Source organism: Scomber scombrus, chromosome 6, assembly GCF_963691925.1.
Source record: "Scomber scombrus chromosome 6, fScoSco1.1, whole genome shotgun sequence".
Classification (NCBI taxonomy): Eukaryota; Metazoa; Chordata; class Actinopteri; order Scombriformes; family Scombridae; genus Scomber; species Scomber scombrus.
This window is the reverse complement of record NC_084975.1, coordinates 3,529,125-3,550,107: the sequence shown is the minus strand read 5'-3', so window position 1 is coordinate 3,550,107 and position 20,983 is coordinate 3,529,125. Positions and strand designations below refer to the sequence as shown.

At 40.1% G+C, this 20,983-nt stretch overlaps 1 protein-coding gene across 1 annotated transcript; it reads right to left on the bottom strand.

The window, feature by feature from the left end:
• Window positions 1-5,963: 5,963 nt before the first annotated feature.
• rxfp3.3b (relaxin family peptide receptor 3.3b) lies at window positions 5,964-7,169 on the bottom strand. Its single transcript, XM_062420745.1, has one exon. The coding sequence runs from the start codon at window positions 7,167-7,169 to the stop codon at window positions 5,964-5,966; it is 1,206 nt and encodes a 401-aa protein (XP_062276729.1).
• Window positions 7,170-20,983: the final 13,814 nt, after the last annotated feature.

Genomic DNA, 20,983 nt, shown 5'->3' with positions numbered 1-20,983 from the left:
GAAAATCACAAAAAGCTTTAAATGGCCCCTTTAAATGATATCATGTCTTCATTGTCTCTGTGGCACCAACAGTGAGATCAGAAATTACTTATATGTGTTACAAGTTTTGGTGCTTATTTGAACTTGTTAGATTTTTACAGGTGCATAAAAAATTGTTAGACTGCAGCAGCACCAAGAAAATGAGTAAAACTTTGACCAAAACTTACTGGAAACCTTATCAAAGACACAGAAACTTAAAGTCCAACAGCATCAAATATGTGAGGTACAGTAGATATTGCATCACTTGGCCAAAATAGAAATCTTCGCTCTTTATTGCAGTGAATGATGTGATATAAGACGTTGTAGTTGTTGTTAAGATACGAACCAGAGTCAGTTTTTCATTTTGTGGACCATGCATAACATTTCCTGTAGTGTCACCATGAAGGTAAAACGTAATATTAAGCTGCACAACTGCCCCAAAAACAAAAAAAAACAATGTACATTTAGCTGTTTCTTCCTTTCACCACTTTTATGAAGTGTAATGAGCATTACAGCCTTGAGGGGGCGCTGTTGCAGCTTTGAGACCTGCACCCTTTTGTTTAAAAAAAAAAATCTGGACAGCAACTTTAAAAAATGATACAAAAAGTTTAGGATTTAAAATGTTTAAAAAATGTAAGTGAAATATGTCATTACACCTGGCTGGGATTGTGATGTCAGCTGTAATGCAAACATGACTTTAACTCGACCTGAAACTTCCTGTCTGCCTCTTTAAAAAGCTCCTGTTTAGACTCTGCGTGTTAAATCTGAAACACATTTACGATGAAACCACCACAAAGCTGACCTCATTAAACCCACTGCACTTCACCCTGTGTGTAAACGTGTGTTAATGTGTGTGTGTGTGTGTGTGTGTGTGTGTGTGTGTGTGTGTGTGTGTGTGTGTGTGTGTGTGTGTGTGTGTGATAAAGGCCGCCTGTAGTTTCACACACCACTAGTTTCTGGGCTGTTTGCAGCTGGCGGCCTTACATGTGATAAAAGATTCATGGAGCCGCCTCTTCAGGCTCCTAACAGAAGGAACAAAGTCCACATCAGTATTTATAGGAGGGACTGTCTTTATGTGTGTGTGTGTGTGTGTGTGTGTGTGTGTGTGTGTGTGTGTGTGTGTGTGTGTGTGTGTGTGTGTGTGTGTGTGTGTGCTGCTCTTTGTTTTATGCATGCCTTTCTGCTTTTATGTGAAGCCCCTTTGCAGCATTTCATTGTCGTCCTCCCGGGTCAAATTGACCTCATCTGTTTTGACTGTTCCTTCCTTCCTTCCTTCCTTCCTTCCTTCCTTCCTTCCTTCCTTCCTTCCTTCCTTCCTCCTTCTCTCTTTCTCTCTTTCCTTCCTCTCTCTTTCCTCCATTCCTTCCTCCATCCCCCTTTCTTCCTTCCTTCCTTCCTCCCTCCCTCCCTCCTTCTTTCCTTCCTCCCTGCTTCTTTCCTTCCTCCCTTCCTTCTTTCCTCCCTCCCCCTACCTTCCTTTCCTCCCTCCCTCCTTCTCTCTTTCTTTCCTCCCCCTACCTTCCTCCCTTCCTTCTTTCCTCTGTCCTTCTTTCCTTCCTTCCTCTTTTCCTTTCTCCCTCCCTTCCTTCCTTCCTCCCTCCTTCCTTCCTTCTTTCCTCCCTCCCTCCTACCTTCCTTTACTTCCTCCCTTCCTTCTTTCCTTTCCTCCCTTCCTTCCTCCCTCCTTTCCTTCCCTCCTTCTTCCTCCCTTCCTTCCTCCCTCCTTTCCTTCCCTCCTTCTTCCTCCCTTCCTTCCTCCCTCCTTTCCTTCCCTCCTTCTTCCTTCCTTCCTCCTCCCTTCCTTCCTCTTTTCCTTCCTTCCTCCTCCCTTCCTTCCTTGACTCGAGGTCGTTCTTGCTGCTTTTTGGCTTAAAAAAAGAAAAAGAAAGATACGATACAAAAAATGTCTTTCCCAGTTAAAGATACAACTGTGGTTCAATTATACCTGCAGAGATAATTCAGAGGTCATCTCATGAGTCTCAACAGTCATATCAGTTTCACTTTCTTCTCTTTTTTTTGTGTGTTTTTGTTTGGACATGAAGGTCAAGCTGTTTTATCATACTGAGCCCTGATTGGCTGACAGTAGCAGCTCCTCTCATGCAAATGAGCTTAAACCTGCAGACTGAGTGAAAAACAAACACCAATCAACTATTTTATCTTCATTTCCTGCAACAGATGGAGGATTTTTAATTCAAATGATTCAAACTAGCCAGACTGGGAAATAAAAACTAAATCCTACCAGGTGTGAAATTATGAGAAAAAGTGATTATCTTATCTTCATTTCCTGCAACAGAGTCAGAAAATGACTCTCGGAAACCGATTATTGCCTGAATTCTACCATTATGCTTGTTCTCAAGAGGAATTTCTACTTGTTAGTACAGATTGTACTTTTTTAGCAAAGAAACTTAAATCAATATTTGCATAAATGTCATTAAAAATCCAACTTCTTGTGTAAAAAATAGAAAAATTATAATGAATTTTAAGAAAAACACAGATTTCTGAGGGGAGTTTGGACTATAAAGAATCAATATATTAAAAATCTAATGCAAAGTGATGTAATTTTAGGGGACATGCAGCAGTTTTGCACCTCAAAAATCCAACTTCTTGTATTAAGAAAGGAAACATTATCAAAAAATATAAGAAAACCACAGATTTTTTATAAGATATTTGGCTCAGATGAATCATGATATGCAAAATGATGTAATTTGGTTAAAGGCTTTTTGGTTTTGGGGGGTTTATATTGGGCTGGGCGAACATGAAAAGCAAGTCTAATGATCATAGACATAAATCTGCAGACTGTGGGGAACAAAATATCACATCAGTATGAGTATGAGATGTGCAGAAAATGATGCTATTAAACCTATTATTGGCTATTTTCTACCATTAAGCTTGTTCTCAAGAGGAATTTGGATTTCTTAGTACAGATTGTACATTTTCAGCAGAGAAAGTTGAATCACCGTCACTCCTCAAACATGAAAATGAACTGAAAAGTAAGACTGAAAACAGTCTGGCGGCAGTTTTGCACTCGAGAATCCAACTTCGAGTGTTAAGAATAGAAACATTATCATCAGTTTTAAGGAAACCACAGATTTGTGAAAGGATTTGGGGTTCTGATGAATAATGATATGAAAAATCTTATGCAAACTGATGTAATTTTGTTTTTTTTCATAGGGGATGGGGGACATTAGGCCCATTTATGGGGGGCATTGTCTATTTATCATAGACACAAACTTGCAACTGGGGGAAAAAAAACAGTATAAGTAAAGTAAGTAATCAACTCACTATATTTGATCTTGATTTCCTGCAACAGATGTGCAGAAAACGACACTCATTAAAACAGACTAAAAACAATCTGGCAGCAGTTTTGCACTAAAAACACAAAGTTTTCTTGTAATGCATAAAAAACATTATCATACATTTTTAAGACTGGGGAGGAAAAATAGGCTTGGAAAAATCCCACCAGTGTAATTAAAGAAAAGTAAGAAATCAACTCACTATATTTGCATCAGATGTGCAGAAAATGATGCTCATGAAAAATGAAAACTAGGGCTGAAATCAATCTGGCAGCAGATTTGCACTCTAAAATCCAACTTCTAGTGTTAAGAATATAAATATTATCATACATTCTAAGAAAACCACAGATTTGTGAAAGGATATTTGTCTCTGATGAATCGTAATATGCAAATCTTGTGCAAAATGCATGAAAACCAAGTCTATTGATCAAAGACATAAATCTGCAAACTTGGAGGAACAAAAGAAGCTCGGGGAATAAAAATCATACCAGTTTAAGTAAAGCAAGAAATCAACTCACTATATTTTATCTTCATTTCCTCCAGTCAGTTAGATCTCCAGAGAAGTTTTAAAGGAAATAAAGTGAAATCATGATTATGCATGAGCCAAAATAACCAGAGTATAAACTTCATCTCACAAATATGAACTAAAACTGTAAAGGACGTGGCAGCAATGTTGCACTAAGAAATCAAATATGATGCAATTTAAAGTAGAATCCTTCATAAACTTCTAAGAAAAGTACATATATTTTGCTTTTAGATTAAAGTTTAACATGTTTAGAGTCATGGGGTGAAATATTATGCAAAGAGATGTAATTTCAAGTCAATAGAAACTTTGATTTCTTATACATCTCGACTTCTACTTTTTAAAAATCTAAGTCAGTTTATCTTCATTTCATTCAAAGTGTGCAGAGATATAACTCTGCAGCCTGTTGCTATATTTCAACTTTCAACCTCTGTTTGAAGACAAAAATGAAGAAGGACCACCTAAAGCCAAAATACCTTCATATGAACATCTGCACATTTTTTTGATATATATAGAAACAGTCATTTTTAAACAGGGACAATACTTTTCATCATTTATTTTTTCGAATCCATTTTTAATAGAAAACCAGACATTTCTCATAGAAGATAAAACTTTTCATTTACTTTAAAGCAACAATTTCCACATTCTGTCATTTTTCAAAGCAAAAGCAGCAAACATGCCTCAAGTTTCAGCCTTTTAAAACTGTGAAAATCTGCTTTTTCTTCGTGTTCTGAGACAGTAAACTGAATATATTTGTGTTTTTAGACTTTGTTTGTCAGACACCAGCTTTAGTTTTAGGATTATAACTTTTGTTTTTCAGCACTTTTAATCAACCAAAACACAATGAACTGAGGAAATATCTTAAGGCTTGTGATATTAAACAGTAAACAACAACAACAGTGTTTTCATTGAGTGTTTTTACAGTGATAAACACTGAGTAGTAAACAAACAGCGTCACCTACAGTACTGATGAATGATTTCAACTTCAAAATGCTGCAAACTGGCCTGACTGGATGAGACTGGATGAGACTCAGCTGTGGTGCAAGTGCATGAAGAAGAAAAAAAAACATGTTTGTGGGATAGATAAATACTTCAATACTTCAATTCAAACAGAATCTAACCATTAAAATGTTAAATTTTAAACATCTTGCATCTGTAGAGTAACAGAATATCTACATTTCCAAAAATAGAGCCCATTTAAGCACTCTGCCGTGTGGTTAAAGTGTCCTAAACATTTTTAAAATAAATATTTATCTTCATCTCAAATGTGATATCTCCGCAGCAGAGACACACCGCAGCCCCTGAAGCAGCTGCCATGTAAACACCTGACTCACTGTCTACATTTCTGATCCACAAACTCTTTCTGATGTGTTTACAGAAACCTCAAAACGGCACTAACACTTACATTTTAAATGTCAACACAAATGGAAATAGTTTTATTCTCCAAACTGTTTTTTTTTTTTAAATTTAAGGTTGCTTTGGCATATTTTTTTTGTGTGTTTGTTTTGTTTTTACATTCACGTTCAAGCTTGTACTTAACACATCAGCTACAACAGACGTCAATAATACTCCACAGATGATGTTGGAAGCAGCAGCAGCAGCAGCAGCAGCAGCAGCAGCTCCTCTCCGGACTCCTCTGCTCCAACAGAAAGTCTGCACAGAGAGCACTTTAGAGGACGAAGCAGCATTGGATGTGACACTGAGCCTGCACTCCATGTATATTCAAGAGAAGACAAACAAAAGCAAAGAGTCAACCCTCCCAATAAACATCAGCTTGACTGTCATCTGTGAGATCCGAGCCAGACTTTGCGCAAATTTACGCACGAGTGTTTTACGCACGTCTTTCCTTTTAAAGTTTCACGCCTTTAAATTGTGATGAAATATATTTAAAAAGAAAAACTCCCTTTGATGCAAAGAAAAAAACATATTATGCACCATGTGTAAATGTTTTTGTTCTCTTTTTTTAATCTTACACTTTGGCACAGTCTCCGAAATAATGAGCCTAAATACCTCGAAGTGTTTTTTTTTCTTTAAACACATCACCAACATTCATGAGGAAACCATTTAAAATATCTATTATAAGTCAGAAGTTGTTGCCAGACTTTCTTTCTTTCTCTTTATTTAACTGTTTATCTCTGCAGCGCCTCCGTGTCGCACTGATCCGTCAAAACAGACAGTCTGCAGTTCTCCGTCTCCACGTTATTTAACGGGATGACAATCTGGGTGTCGTCTGGCTCCGCTCTCACCGTCCCAGAAAACGGCCTCAGGTGGCAGGTGTTGGCTCCGGTGGGTGATGAAATCCTCCAGAACAGATCCTTCATCTTCTTCCTGAACTCCCGGCGCATCAGGCAGTACAGCACCGGGTTGAGGCAGCTGTTGGTGTGCGCCAGGCACACGGTCACCGGGTGCACGTACGTGTGAACCATGTAGTACGTTTTATCCCAATTCACCAGGTTGAATTTCACCAAGACGCCCCAGAAGGTGATGGCGTGGTTGGGCATCCAGCAGATGAAGAAGGAGAGAACGACGATGGTGACCGACCGGGTCACTCTGGATCTCCGCTTCACCTGGTTGTTGTTCATGCTCCTCAGACGCACGAAGCGGAGCAGCAGCAGGTAGCAGACCGTGACGATAAGCATGGGGAACACAAAGGCTACCAAGATCTTTTGGAGGTGATAGAGGGCTAACCATGACTGACCATCCGGGAAGCCCAAAAGACACAGCCTTTCCCCTGCCACGCTCTTCACCGTGGAGAAAATCGCAGTGGGGAGAGAAGCCACCGTGGCGGAGACCCAAAGCCCGGCGATCACCCAACGCACGGGGCACACGCGCCTCCGGGTCCTGTCTTTAAGCGCTGAAGCCACTGACCAGTACCGGGTGACGCTCATCGCAGTGAGGAAAAACACGCTTGCGTACATGTTCATGACGGTCACAGAGAGGATGATCTTGCACATGGCGTTTCCAAACGGCCAGCTGAAGTCCAGAGCCGTGTCCACAGCCCAGAAAGGCAGAGTCAGCACAAACTGGAAGTCCGTCACGGCCAAGTTGAGGATGAACAGGTTGATGCTGGAGCGTTTCTTCCTGCCACGGCGCACTTTCATCAGGAAGAACACCAGCAGGTTGCCGACCAGCCCGGCGGCGCACACCACCGAGTACACGATGGAGATGAGGATGCGCAGGGTCGGTGAGCCGTCCGCCGGTATATCAATATCATCCAGGCTGCTGAACCGGTCCTGGCCCGTAGACCGGTTCCAAGAGGACATGGTGGTGTTGTGGCTCCATTGCTCCGCCATCCTGTCCGGTAACAGACCCGACCCGAGTCCCGCCGGGTGCATCACCTCATGCACTCCCGGAGAAAAGAGTTAAAGTTCCTGCAGATCATGTTGTTGAACCCTGCTGCATGTTTTTTTCTCTCTTTCTTCTGTCCTCTCTCACCACTACCAACACTGCTGCTGCTGGATGGGTGACTGCTGAGCCCTAGTGCGCGTGCAGCTCACTTTATGTTATGCTGGTGCCCGAGGATGCGCGTGGCCGATAGGAGGGGGGGCGAGCTGAGGTGTCATTTAAAAACAAACACCATGCAGGCCTGGAGCAGGGTTATAATAGCTACTTAACTAAAACCTAAACTAGCAGTGAAAAACTAAATAAAAACGACAATAAACGACACAAAACTAACTAAAACTAAAATTAATTCTATATAAAATCAGCTTAGTTTTATTTTTATTTTTATTTTCTCCATTTTGACTGTATTGTGTTCAGTTTGACTTGTTGAGATTACGGCTAGTACCAGTAGAGAGACACAAACACAAACACAGCTCATTTTACCTCAGTGTCAGCATTATTTCATCCTTTACAGCTTCTACTAATCAAGACTTTTCCTCCTAATACCTGAAAAACTAAAACTAAAACTAAATTATACTAAACAGAAATTAAAAAAGCAAACTGAAAAACTAAATAAAAACACAAATAAATGGTTAACCCTTCTGTTGTCCTCGAGTCAAGGAAGGAAGGAAAGATGGAAGGAAGGAAGAAAGGAAGGAAGGAATGATAGAAGGAAGGAAGGAAGGAAGGAAGGAAGGAAGGAAGGGAATGATGGAAGGAAAGAAGGAAGGAAGGAAGGAAGGAAAAAAAGGAGGGAGGAAGGATGGAAGGAAGGAAGGAAGGAAGGAAGGAAGGAAAGAAAGATGGAAAGATGGAAGGATGGAAGGAAGGAAAGAAGGAAGGAAGGAAAGGAAGGAAGGAAGGAAAGATGTAAGGATGGAAAAAAAAGGAGGGAGGAAGGAAGGGAGAAAGGAAGGAGGGAAGGGAGGGAGGAAGGAAGGAGGAAAGGAAGGAAGGAATGAGGGAAGGAAGGAGGGAGGAAGGACAGACGGAAGGAAGGAAGGAAGGAAGGAAGGAAGGGAGGAAAGAAGGAACAGTCAAAACAGACGGGGTCAATTTGACCCGGGAGGACGACACGAAGGTTAACAAAACCATTAAAGCCATTAATCACACTGAACATTTTAATATTTTAATGAATTGCACTAACTGAACTATTATATTGCAATTGCACTTTTTTTCTACTATAGCGAAATTTATTGTATCTACTGTTTTAACTTTTCTGGTTTTATGTCTTTTTTTCTGTCTTAGCCTTTTTTACTTCATCGTTATGGTTACGCAACTACCAAAGCAAACTCCTTGTATTGTCTTTGACTACTTGGTCAATAAAGCACCTTTAACCTTTGACCTTTGACCTTTGAAAAGAGACAAAATCTACAAGAAACAACCAAAGAAACAAAAAACATCAACTTCGGTTTCATTTCATATTTCAAAATCCAAAAAGTGGGAAGAAACAAACAAAAAAACAAACAAAGAAACATACAGGGACTTAATCCAAATGAGGTACCTGTAGTCCCCCCTCCCCCCCCCCTCCCCCCCTTCCATAGCTGCTTTATAATAGTTTTATAGCTTCATATCACATCACCCACCCCTAGAAAACTCCTCTAACAACCGCCTGCGTAACTAATGTAAAAATAAACCTGTAAATGACGACTGACAGCAGCCATGCTTCCTTTTTTATTAATGCACTTATCTCTACATCACCGGTAAATGTGTCTCACTATCTTAAGAAAACAACATAATCACCCTCTTAGCTTATCACGAGAAAACTAAACATGTTTCCTCTTATTATATCGTTAATTAGATGTCTTATTAAATATCCGGAGTCTAATAGATGACTTCTTGACAACTGCAGCAACAGAAGAATAACAGATGAAGGAGGAGTCGTTTATTATTAACCTTTTTATTAATGACATCATTGTCACCTAATGGCAAGTTGATTAATGATTCATGTCCAAGTACAAAAAAACAAAAAGAAAACCTTTCAAGCTTTTTTTCATTTTATCAGAGTTAATGACTGTTTTGACTGTTCCTTCTTTCCTTCCTTCCTCCATCCCCCTTTCTTCCTTCCATCTGTCCTTCCTTCCTCCCTCCCTCTCTTCTTTCCTTCCCTTCTTCCTTCCTTCCTTCCTTCCTTTTTTCCTCCCTCCCTCCTTTTCTCTTTCTTTCCTCCCCATTACCTTCCTCCCTTCCTTCTTTCCTCTGTCCTTCTTTCCTTCCTTCCTTCCTTCCTTCGTTCCTTCCTCCTTTCCTTCCTTCCTTCTTCTCCCTCCCTTCCTTCCTTCCTCCCTCCTTCCTTTCTTCCTTCCTTTTTTCCTCCCTCCCTCCTTTTCTCTTTCTTTCTTCCCCATTACCTTCCTACCTTCCTTCTTTTCTCTGTCCTTCTTTCCTTCCTTCCTCCCTCCCTCCTTCCTTCTTTCCTCCCTTCTTTCCTCCCTTCCTTCCTCCCTCCTTTCGAATTCTTTCCTCCCTTCCTTCCTCCCTCCTTTCCTTCCTCCCTCCTTTCCTTCCTTCTTCCTTCCTTCCTCCTTCCCTTCCTTCTTCCTTCCTTCCTTCCTTCCTTCCTCTTTTCCTTCCCTGACTCGAGGACAACAGGAGGGTTAAAAAAAAAGCTGTTCTCAGCTTCCATAAAGTGTTTTAATATAACAATAAATAAATAAACGTGCCTGGGAATAAGTGTTAAACATGATTTAAATCAACTTAAAATGTACTTAAGATGACAGACAATTGATTTTCACCACAAAACTATTAATTTACAGGATGGATTCACTTTTTTTTCAAGTCTTAAAACAACAATCAGGAACACCCAAATGAACATTAAAGTTTTTTTTTCTTGCTGTAATGATTAAAACCATTAGAAGATCCCTTCATAATGCACTTACAATGGAAGTGATGGAGGATTAAATCCACAAAATCTGTGCAAAAATGCTAATATGAAGCTTCAGTCGTCCAAATGAGTCAAATCTTCATCTTCTATGTTTCAACGTTACAGTGTTTTTAGTACCAAAGTCTTTGTGTTACTATGGTTACACCACAGCTCAACAGGGAAACACTAAGAGGGAATCTGATGCTAAAAAGACTGTAAATGTGTCAGATATCACTTGATATGACTAACTCACACTGATGAAGCTCAATAGAAGCTGATCATCTACTTTTAAATGCATTTTTTTGCACTATTAGACTTGAAAATCTGTGAGTAAAATGAATGTGAATAAATCAGCTTTAAGAAAAGACACAAAATTAAATGAATAAAGATGAAAAACAGCAAGTATACAGCACCAAACTAAAGGTTAATTACGTCCTTCTGTGGGTGTTTGCAAGTGGCATTCTGGGAAATGTAGGAAAATATACAAGTAGAAGAATCATTTAATGAGTTTAAAGCAATTTAAATTACCTCCATTAAAATACAAGCATTCAAATGAAACCGACCTTTAGAAAATGTTGACGAGTTATATTTAATTGCTAATTTTGCTTGTTTTGCCTTACTAATTGTGTCGTAGCTAATGAATTATCAAAAGTTTGTCTGCAGCGTTTGTGACTGTTCATACTGTTAATTGCTTGTTGCAGCCTGTGGCAAAGATGATTAATCTGCATGAAAGTCAACAACAGAAACATTTCCGTTTTTAATAAACAAGCCAGTCTCAGTGTGAGTTCACTTTTACTGCCTTCTTTATAATCTGTTTTTTAAAAGAGCTGAGAATCAACAATAAAAACTTAAAGTCCGTGTAAAGTAAGAATAAATATGTGTTCTGAGTTTGACATACCACAGAAAAGTGTGTAGTTAACATCCCTGCCAAATTTGAATGATTAAAAAAAATCGCCAAATATATGAAATTAGGCTTCAAAGTTGTGTAAAAATCAGCCTCTTTCTCTGCTCCCAAACGCTGTGGGAGTGGCCGTCGAGTTCGCTGAAGCCCCGCCCCCTACCAAGTGTCACCTGTCAATCAAAGTCACCACCTCTACCAGAAACATGGATGCTAGGTCTGAGAGCTTTCTGCTGCTAACTCAGCTGCTAGCTCGGCGGCTAACTCGGCGGCTAGCTCGGCTGCTAACTCGGCGGCTAGCTCGGCTGCTAACTCGGCGGCTAGCTCGGTGGCTAACTCGGCGGCTAGCTCGGCGGCTAACTCGGCGGCTAGCTCGGCTGCTAACTCGGCGGCTAGCTCGGCTGCTAACTCGGCGGCTAGCTCGGCAGCTAACTCAGCTAACTGGCTAACTGTAGACTGTAGTAGTAGTAGTAGTGTGCCCTGAATGTATTAATAACTCTACAGCAGCAGGGGCAGGTTTATGCCAACTCGGCGGTGATTTTCAAATTAAAATTAAAATTGAAATGGTTGAAATGCTTTTTACACCTATTTTAGAAATACATTTATGACCTATTTAATGTGTTTAGAAGAACATTTCTGAATTCACTTTGCACCGTCTTTAACTTTATAAAAGGTATTTGGTGTCAGATGCAGGAAGCAGAGCCTCTTGTGATGCTCCCAGCCTCCTATTTGTCAATCTATGATCAGCCATTATAGCCTGTGTCTTGTATTTTTAGATAACATCTGCATTGAACTCCACATATTAAAACATCTGGATCCTCCTCTGACTCACTGATAATCCTCTCTGAGTCTGTTTTTCAATGTTTTAGGATCACAAAAGATCCAATTTTATTTGCATGTTTTCATCAGTTGTCTGATCTGTATAATCTGCTGTACTGTATCTGCCAGCAGTTCATCTTATTTCCTCTGATGTGTTTTGACATCAGTGGATGTTTTGTTTTGCTTCTCCGAGCCCTGAGGTGTCACTACATCTTCGATCTGCAGTCTGCTCAGCTGAGATGACTTCCCAGTGGAGGCGGCTGCTCGGCCGAACAGCCTCGAGCTTTCCTGCGGGCAATTATGTCTGACATTAGTGGATAACGTGTAATATTCAGAACTTTATCTCTTAAACAGAAATGAAGAGTTTAGAGGTTCGTTTATTCATACCCGTTTTGCAGTGAGTTGACATCCATTCATCCATACTTTAAAACATTACATCATAAGATAAAAGTGCTCCAAAGCTCAAGACTTCACCAATAAACACACAGATTTCCTAAGACACGGAATGACCAAGATAAAAATGGCTATTGATCCAAGGATAAAATAAATATAATAAATATAATAACCCAGATTCTTGGCTACAAAATAGAAATATATAAATAAATAAATAAATAAATAAGTCATGTGCAAGACTAACAACCGCTTGTATCTGTAGCTGCTGTGTGAGGCTTTACTTTGGCACAGTGGTGCTTTGAGCTTAATGATAACATCAGCATGCTGATATTGGCACAGTGACAGTGTTAAAGACTCCGTTACAGCTGTTGAGTGTACTGAAGGTAAACGCATGGACAAGTTTATCCAAATCCTGCTGAGACATTAAATCCTTTAACCATGTAAAGTCTGAACCATCAAATAATTGCCAGAAAATTCAAATTGTTTGAAACTGGAGTTTATTGGACTTTTTTTTAAAACACACAAAAACATATTTAATACAATATTATTTAACCTTTGTGTCGTCCTCAAGGGTCAAATTGACCCCGTCTGCTTTGACTGTTCCTTCTTTCCTCCCTCCTTCTGTCCTTCCTTCCTTCCTTCCTCCCTCCCTCCTTCTTTCATTCCTTCCTTTCCTCCCTCTCTCTTTCTTTCCTCCCCCTAGCTTCCTTCCTTCCTCCCTTCTTATTTTCCTTTCTCCCTCCCTCCCCCCTTCTCACTTTCTTTCCTCCCTCCTTTCTTCCTTCCTTCCTCTCTCCTTTCCTTCCTTCTTCCTTCCTCCCTCTTTTCCTTCCTTCTTCTTCCCTTCCTTCCTCCTTCTTCCCTTCCTTCCTCCCTCTTTTCCTTCCTTATTCCTCCCTCCTTCTGTCCTTCCTTCCTTCCTCCCTCCTTCTTTCATTCCTTCCTTTCCTCCCTCTCTCTTTCTTTCCTCCCCCTAGCTTCCTTCCTTCCTCCCTTCCTCTTTTCCTTCCTCCCTCCCTCCCTCCTTCTCTCTTTCTTTCATTCTTCCTTCCTTCCTCTTCTTTCCTTCCTTCTTCTTTCCTCCCTTCCTCCCTCTTTTCCTTCTTTCTTCCTCCCTTTCTTCCACCCTCTTTTCCTTCCTTCTTCCTCCCTTCCTTCCTCCCTTCCTTCCTCCCTCTTTTCCTTCCTTATTCTTCCCTTCCTTCCTTCCTTCCTTCCTTCCTCCCTCCTTTCATTCCTTCTTCCTCCCTCCCTCTTTTCCTTCCTTCTTCCTCCCTTCCTTCTTCCTCCCTTCCTTCCTTCTTCCTTTCTTCCTCCCTTCCTTCCTTGACTCGAGGACAACAGGAGGGTTAAAGGTCCTGCATAAAGCTCATATCACTACCTCCAAAATGTATTATGCATGATAATAATACATAATGCAGCAAATGCAATAAAATGAAAAAAGACAGATTAACATAACTGACCTTCTGTATCTCATTTGATACATTTTCAACAGGAATTTACCATAAAATAAGCTGCAACATATTAAGTAATTCAACATTGCATTGGTTTATCTGTGCACTACATGTATCTGATTTTAAACATCAGGTTTTTAAGGAAAGAAATATGATCACACTGTTGATTAAAGGTCTCTAAAACTCATGTATCAAATATGATTCACTTGGCATTACACGGCTAAACCTTTATATATTCTTCAGATAAAAGTAGATTGACTTTTGTCTTAATGTGGCTTTTAAAATTCAGGTCTGTCTCCATGACTACACTTCACATTACTGGCTTGGTTTATTATTTTAACCATCATTGATTGAAGCTGAGTGCTGGCTTGTAATTGTTCTTCTTTGACTCTGAAAACAATGACTTCAGTTTTATTTTTTTGTTTAATTGGATTTGTACATCCAATCATTGATTTGCTCAGTGCACTTACTCAGTGCTTGTATTTGGACCATAGCTACCTGGTGATATATAAATATGTGTGTCGTCTGCATAATTATAATAACATGTTTTGTTGTTTTTCCATAATCTGAGGCCTCACAATGGAGCCTTGGGGGATTCTGCATGTCGTTTTTGTCCAATCAGATGTGCAATTAACTATAAATACAAAGTAGTCTGTTTCATTTTAAGTAGGATTCAAACCAATTTAGTACTGTGTCTAACAGTCAGTCTAGTAGTATGGCACACAGTAGCACATTTTCAGAAGCGGCTCTCTGCTCCGCTGTGCTATAAATACTGTACAGGCTGAGTCTATTTTCAACGGAAGTCGCTTCAAAGCTGCGTCAAGCCCCAAAGAGCAGATTGAGTGGGACAGGAAGTCAAAGAAACAGCATAGAGCATTCAGTAAATGTTCAAAATAAAACAACCTGTGCCGACTCCTGATCGTATTTCAGCAATAAACACGAATAAAATAGACAAAAAAAGAGACCATTTAACTACATTTGCTACTGATCATGGCGGCTCTCTGCTTTTTGTCCTGGCTAATGGTGAACTTCTACAGAAGTACCATTGAAAGTATCTTCTGCCTTTGGATGATCGTGTGGTATACCAGCTGCACGGCACAGGACAAGAAAGACTTCGCCCGGGTGGTGAAAACAGCCCAGAGGATTGTGGGAAGCCCCCTCCCAGACGTGGACTCAGCAGCATTTCCACAGACCCTCACAGACTGTTCTCCCCCCCCTGCCCTCAGGACGGAGGTACAGGACACTAAAAGCAAGAACCAGCAGACTGAGGAACAGCTTCTTCCCCAGAGCTGTGACCCCCGCCTCTACACACACACACTCAGCCTCTAAGTACTGACTGAGGCACTTTGCACTTTTTCTGCACTGTACTGCAGAACCTACCTTGCTGCTGTTTTCAAATGAACTGTTGACTTTTTATACTGCTGCTATTTATTTTTATTCTATTTTGGTGTTTTAATGCTTGTCTTTGTCCTTTTATGGTCTTTCTGACTGCCTGAGAAGTACCAACAGAATATCGCTGTGCAATTTTACAATGACAATAAAGTCTTATAAGTCTAAGTAGCCTACTGACCCACAGTAGAAACACAAAAATCAAAGAAAATGACCAAATCAACTAAAATTGAGTAAGTTAACAAAATTGGCGCTACTGCAGTAATTACGGTAGCTGAAACGGACTCGTTCAGATTTGATTGTGCTCCTGTAATTACTGTATTAACAGTGCAATTTAATTTAAGAGGCAGATTACTTGCCCAGAGTATGCTATGATAGGCTTCTGAAACAGGGGTAGTATATCGGGCAAAAGAAGGAGCCTCTACTTAACAGCAACAACAAACTATCTGACGGCATTCAATCAAAGATGGAGTACGAGGAGACGATGCTACAGTAGCGTACATTTCGTGCATTTTTTTTTTTCATAAAAGTCGGATTATATACAGTAAAATAAATGTGAACTAAAATGTGGATTAAAAATATAATCCACTTTTGCAATGCAACATTATGTTTTATAACACATTTTATGAAACAGTTGTGTTTTTTAGGATATATCCTGCTCAGTATCGAGAGATATGAGAGAATATATTAGAGGATTATGGCAAAAATGTCTAAATAGCGTAACCATAAAAACACTAAATGCTCAATAAATTTTATCTGGGGAATCATGTCAATCAGGAAACATTTACATTTTCTTTAAATTAAGTCATTATTAGTACAAGTCCACTTAAATACACTCTAGGTGGATAAAATATGTAATATTCATCATTCTTTTGTGGTTACACCATTTGACATTTTCAGGAGCATTCAGTTTTACTGATGGACGATGCTACAGTAGCGTACATTTCGTGCATTATTTTCCTTCTAATAATGCATATAAAAAGAACAATGGATCTTTCACTTCCGGGTGAAAGCCCCAGCGGAAATTCTCGAGCATGTGCAGAATGCAAAATCCGATTTAGATACGATTGCTGAGTATACATGGCGTTAAAATGCTCACTATGAACGAACTATCTAGGTGTTCCTATCCGATTTTGAGATGTCCGTTATGGTCCGAAGTAGATTTTACAAGCATTTTAAAAGTCCAAACTATGTCTGATACGATCAGAAATTCGAATTTTTTGCTGCATGTAAACGTATTGATTGAAGACGTTAACAAGAAAAGTCTCAGTGCTCAGTGTTGTGGTCGAAATCCTGACTGAAAGACTTCAAAACAGTTCGGCCGTTTGTAAAATGATTTTGCTTAAAAATGGGGCCTGTAACTGTCTATTAGTGATGTGTCTAGATTGTTAGAGTGGTGGCTTGATGACAGTACTCTTCAGGGTCTGATTCTGGGAAGAGACAGGATGACAATTTATAGAAGATTGAAGGCTGTGTAGTTTGAAACTTTTTGGAAAAAAAAGCCTGCTGGCAGAATATCAAGGCAGCTGGAGGAGGTTTTATAATGTCCTCTGAGTTTTTATGGTCGATTGGATAAAACTACTTGAATTGATTGTAAGAGCACTCAGGGGCAACACATACATCGCACGTAATAGGCTCTGACTGCTTGTTTAATGTCAGTAAAGGAGGAGGAATTAATTAATTTCAGTCCCTGGTGGAAATAAGTTCACAGGCTACAGATACAGGAGGGTTTGTTAGCTTTATAAATGTCATAATGAACCTGGAGATTTGTTGTTTTTTTGCCACTCATGTTCAACCTTTTTAATACCTAACCTTTTTTTTCTACTCATCTGACATCTGGCATTTTCCATGGAGATCTTTCCTTACCGGAGGCAACCTTCACCTTAGTTGGTGCAATGACGTCAATAAAAAGGTGCAATTTTAGAATTTAAATTATCTAGTATCTAGTAGATCATTATCTGAGAGCCAAATGGGGGCGAGAGTAGAAGAGAAAGGCCTGAATAAATATTTCACTGGTATTTTAATCTCTGTTTGAACATTTGTGTGCACACAGATTTAGCCCTCTCAAAGAAAACAGAGATGAGATCAGAGAGAGCGACATCAGTCACCGAAAACTTAGACGTGTTCAGACCCTTGGAGCTGATTAAGCCCCCTATTGTGTGTGTGTGGGTGTGGTCTCCGTCACATGCTGAGTCACTCCACAGGTATCAAGCAACACAGCAACAAGTTCTTCATCACAGCAGTTCAGCAAAGTCATCCAGAAAGTTTTACAGTATTTAGGTGGACTGTAGATATTTGGGTCAAGGATGCAACCCAGTGTCCAATTGGTGTAACTAGTATTTTTTCATTAAAATCTGATTATATAGAGTAAAATAAATGTGAACTTAAATGTGGAATACAAATATAATCCACTTTTGCAATGCAACATTATGTTTTATAACACATTTTATGAAACAGTTGTGTTTTTTAGGATATATCCTGCTCAGTATCGAGAGATATGAGAGAATATATTAGAGGATTATGGCAAAAATGTCTAAATAGCGTAACCATAAAAACACTAAATGCTCAATAAATTTAATCTGGGGAATCATGTCAATCAGGAAACATTTACATTTTATTTAGATGAAGTAATTATTAGTATAAGTCCACTTAAATACACTGTAGGTGGATAAAACATGTAATATTTATCATTCTTTTGTGGTTACACCATTTGACATTTTCAGGAGCATTCAGTCTTACTTTTGGTTTAAAAATGATGCAAATGACATTTCAAATGATATAAAACCAACAAAAATACTAAATGTACATTTTAACAAACCTGATGCTGCTTTTAAGCATCTTGCCAACTCTTATTTGTCACTTACCCATTGAGGAATATAGCTCAAGAGGTGGAATTTAGCTGAAGAGCCACATATTCAAAAGAGGCAAATGTCCATAAGGTGTCTGCTTGCATTGGAGGAAATCATTAAACCAAATAGCAGCTCCGCCTCCTTCACTCACACTCTACTCTAGCTTTACTGATAAAACTGAAGCCAGGAGGAGTTGACTTGATAAGAACAGCTGCACTGTGATCTTGGTCTAACCCAGTTTCAGTTAAAAAAAAAAAAAACCCATAAAATAAAGATTGTGCTTGACAGTGAAATCATTGATTAAGAAAGTTTTACCCTGGGCACATGTTCTGGTCCTGCCCAGCACTGACACATGTTTGGATCCAGGTATTTGAGGCTTTTTCACATATATGTGGCAGGCCCATCTCACCAGACCCTATCTCCGCTGTCTTTGGTGTTACAGCTGAGGAGGTTCAGATTTCTACATCCCAAGCACGTGCCATTGCATTTGCTTCACTTTTAGCTAGGAGACGTATCCTACGGCAATGGAAGTCTGAAGTCTGCTAATCCCCCATTTTTTTCTTTGCTGGGTAAAAGAAGTCCTTGCTTTTCTACCCCTAGAAAAAAACTTAGATACTCTAGGGCAGTGGTCTCCAACCCTGCTCCTGGAGAGCTACTGCCCTGCATGTTTTAGGTATCTCCTCACTCTAACACACCTGATTCTAATAATCAACTCGTTATCAAGCCCTTTGATGAGCCTCAGCTGCTTGATAATGAGTTAGAGTGAGGAGATACCTAAAACATGCAGGGCAGTAGCTCTCCAGGAGCAGGGTTGGAGACCACTGCTCTAGGGGTAAATCCTCTAACAGATTTCATAACACCTGGAGTCCTTTCTTACAATTCACAGACAATCTGCCCTTCTCTTGAACCTCGGCTGCACACGTGACAGCCAGACTGGTGGGAAGCCGGGTGCAGTACAATTATGTTTGAACAGTCACTTACTAACAAAACTTATAGGGTGTCTTTTAATATGTTAAATTTAGCCTTAAAGGTCAGACTTTTTCTTTCTTTTTGTCTTTCTTTCTCTTGTTTTGTTTTTGTTTTGTTTTTTTAATTTCCTCTCTCTTTAACCGTGTATGTGTGTGTGTATTATGTGTACCTTTGGGTGGGTGGATGGGATAGGGGTTGTTGTTTGTATAATTGCACTGTGAAAACTTTGAAAAATAAAGTTCCAAAAAAAAAAAAAAAAAAAAGTTTTACCTGATAAAAACCTGAAGATGAATAAAGCATGTTAATAAGTGTGTTAAAAGCATTATCTGTTTTTTGTGGCAGGCTGTGGCTGACGAGGAACGGATGATCAATTTGTTAAGTTTGCAGACAAAGTACTGATGATTAACCCTCCTGTTGTCCTCGAGTCAAGGAAGGAAGGGAGGAAGAAGGAAGGAAGGATGGAAGGGAGGAAGAAGGAAGGAAAGGAAGAAAGGAAGGAAGGGAGGAAGGAAGAAGGAGGAAGATAGGAGGGAGAAAGGAAAGGAGGGAGGGAGGAAGGAAGGAAGGAAGGAGGGAAGGAAGGGAGGAAGGAAAGAAGTAAGGGAGGAAGGTAGGAAAGAAAGAGAATGAGGGAGGGAGGAAAGAAGGAAGGGAGGAAGGAAAAGAAGGAAGGACGGAAGGAGGGAAGGAAAGAAAGAAGGAACAGTCAAAACAGACAGGGTCAATTTGACCTGGGAGGCCGACACCATGTTAATAAGTGTGTTAAAAGCATTATCTGTTTTTTGTGGCAGGCTGTAGCTAACGAGGAACGGATGATCAATTTGTTAAGTTTGCAGAACTGATTGAGTGCTTTCCGTTTCTTTGCACATTCAACCATTCTTCTTCTTTTATTACCTATCAAGACAGGAAGTTAGGAAGCTATCGGCACCCTAAAGGCCTCCTGCTTGTCCTGGGAAAAGTCATGTATGCCATCAGCCTTCCAGCCTGGACCCAGCAGATAACAGTTATAGCTTTCTGTATTGTATACAGGGTGGCTCTCCTTCGAGGTTTCGCCCGCACTGTGTTATGTCTTCCTCCTTGTTTTGATTGCTCTTGTTCTTGGCAGAGGCGACAGATGGATGACGCAGAAGGAAAAGTAGGTTAGAGGTGAATAATTTTACTCTTGACTTGTTAAGGCAAAGTCCATCTGGCCCTTAGAGTGATGTCATTTTAAGTGCAGCTAATGGACGGTACATGCAGTTGAAAGCCGTGCGTTCATTGCCGACGATCTGTTGAAGCTCTCAACGCCTCTTCTGACGGGTGGTGGAGGGCCGTTAATGAACACCTCAGCTGACTGTGTTCAACAGCTCAATAAAGTCTCATAAGCCCATATCTGCACTTTGATGGTTTAGGAAGGATAAGTCATGTCAGAAACCAGATTTTTGATAAAACAGAGTATTTTAGATAGATAGATAGATAGATAGATAGATAGATAGATAGATAGATAGATAGATAGATACCTTTATTGTTATTGTATAGAATACATCAAAATTCAAAATCCAAGGCAGAGAACGGAGCTCAATTAAAAAGTAATAAATAGTAAAATAATAGGGCGAGATAAAATACATATATAGTGCACACGCGACCATACCATAGACTGTATATAAGATATGGACGTAACATCCGTGACGTGACCCATTGGTTTGTGGACTGCTGCTCGGAAGCCAATAGTTTCGGATCTGAGCAGCGCCATCTTGAAAACTTCAGGTGCATGCCGGGAAAAATGACACGGAAAACACGGATTGTACTTATATGGGCATCAGGAGGAGCAAGAGGACGGAGCGGGGGAGGTTGCGAGGGCTGGATCTACCACAGTCTACACCGGCAACCTGGTGATGCCAACCTTAGTTAGCTGCTACGACTATAACCACAAAACTCCGGAGAAAACTATTGGTGTGAAACAAGTTCACGGCTATTTCCTGCAGTCTATCTGTCCGCCCTCCTGAACCTGTGAACCAATCAACCTGTCAATCACGACGTAGCCACGCCCTAATGCATACCCTGCTTTATCGTCACATATAAAATCAGGGAGGCCAAAATGTCCCAAATGAACATCATACTCCTCCCTTCCTTCTTTCCTTCCTCCATTCCCCTT

Excerpts from the sequence above, each read along its gene's own strand:
- rxfp3.3b (XM_062420745.1), bottom strand. The coding sequence starts at position 7,169 with ATGCACCCGGCGGGACTCGGGTCGGGTCTGTTACCGGACAGGATGGCG.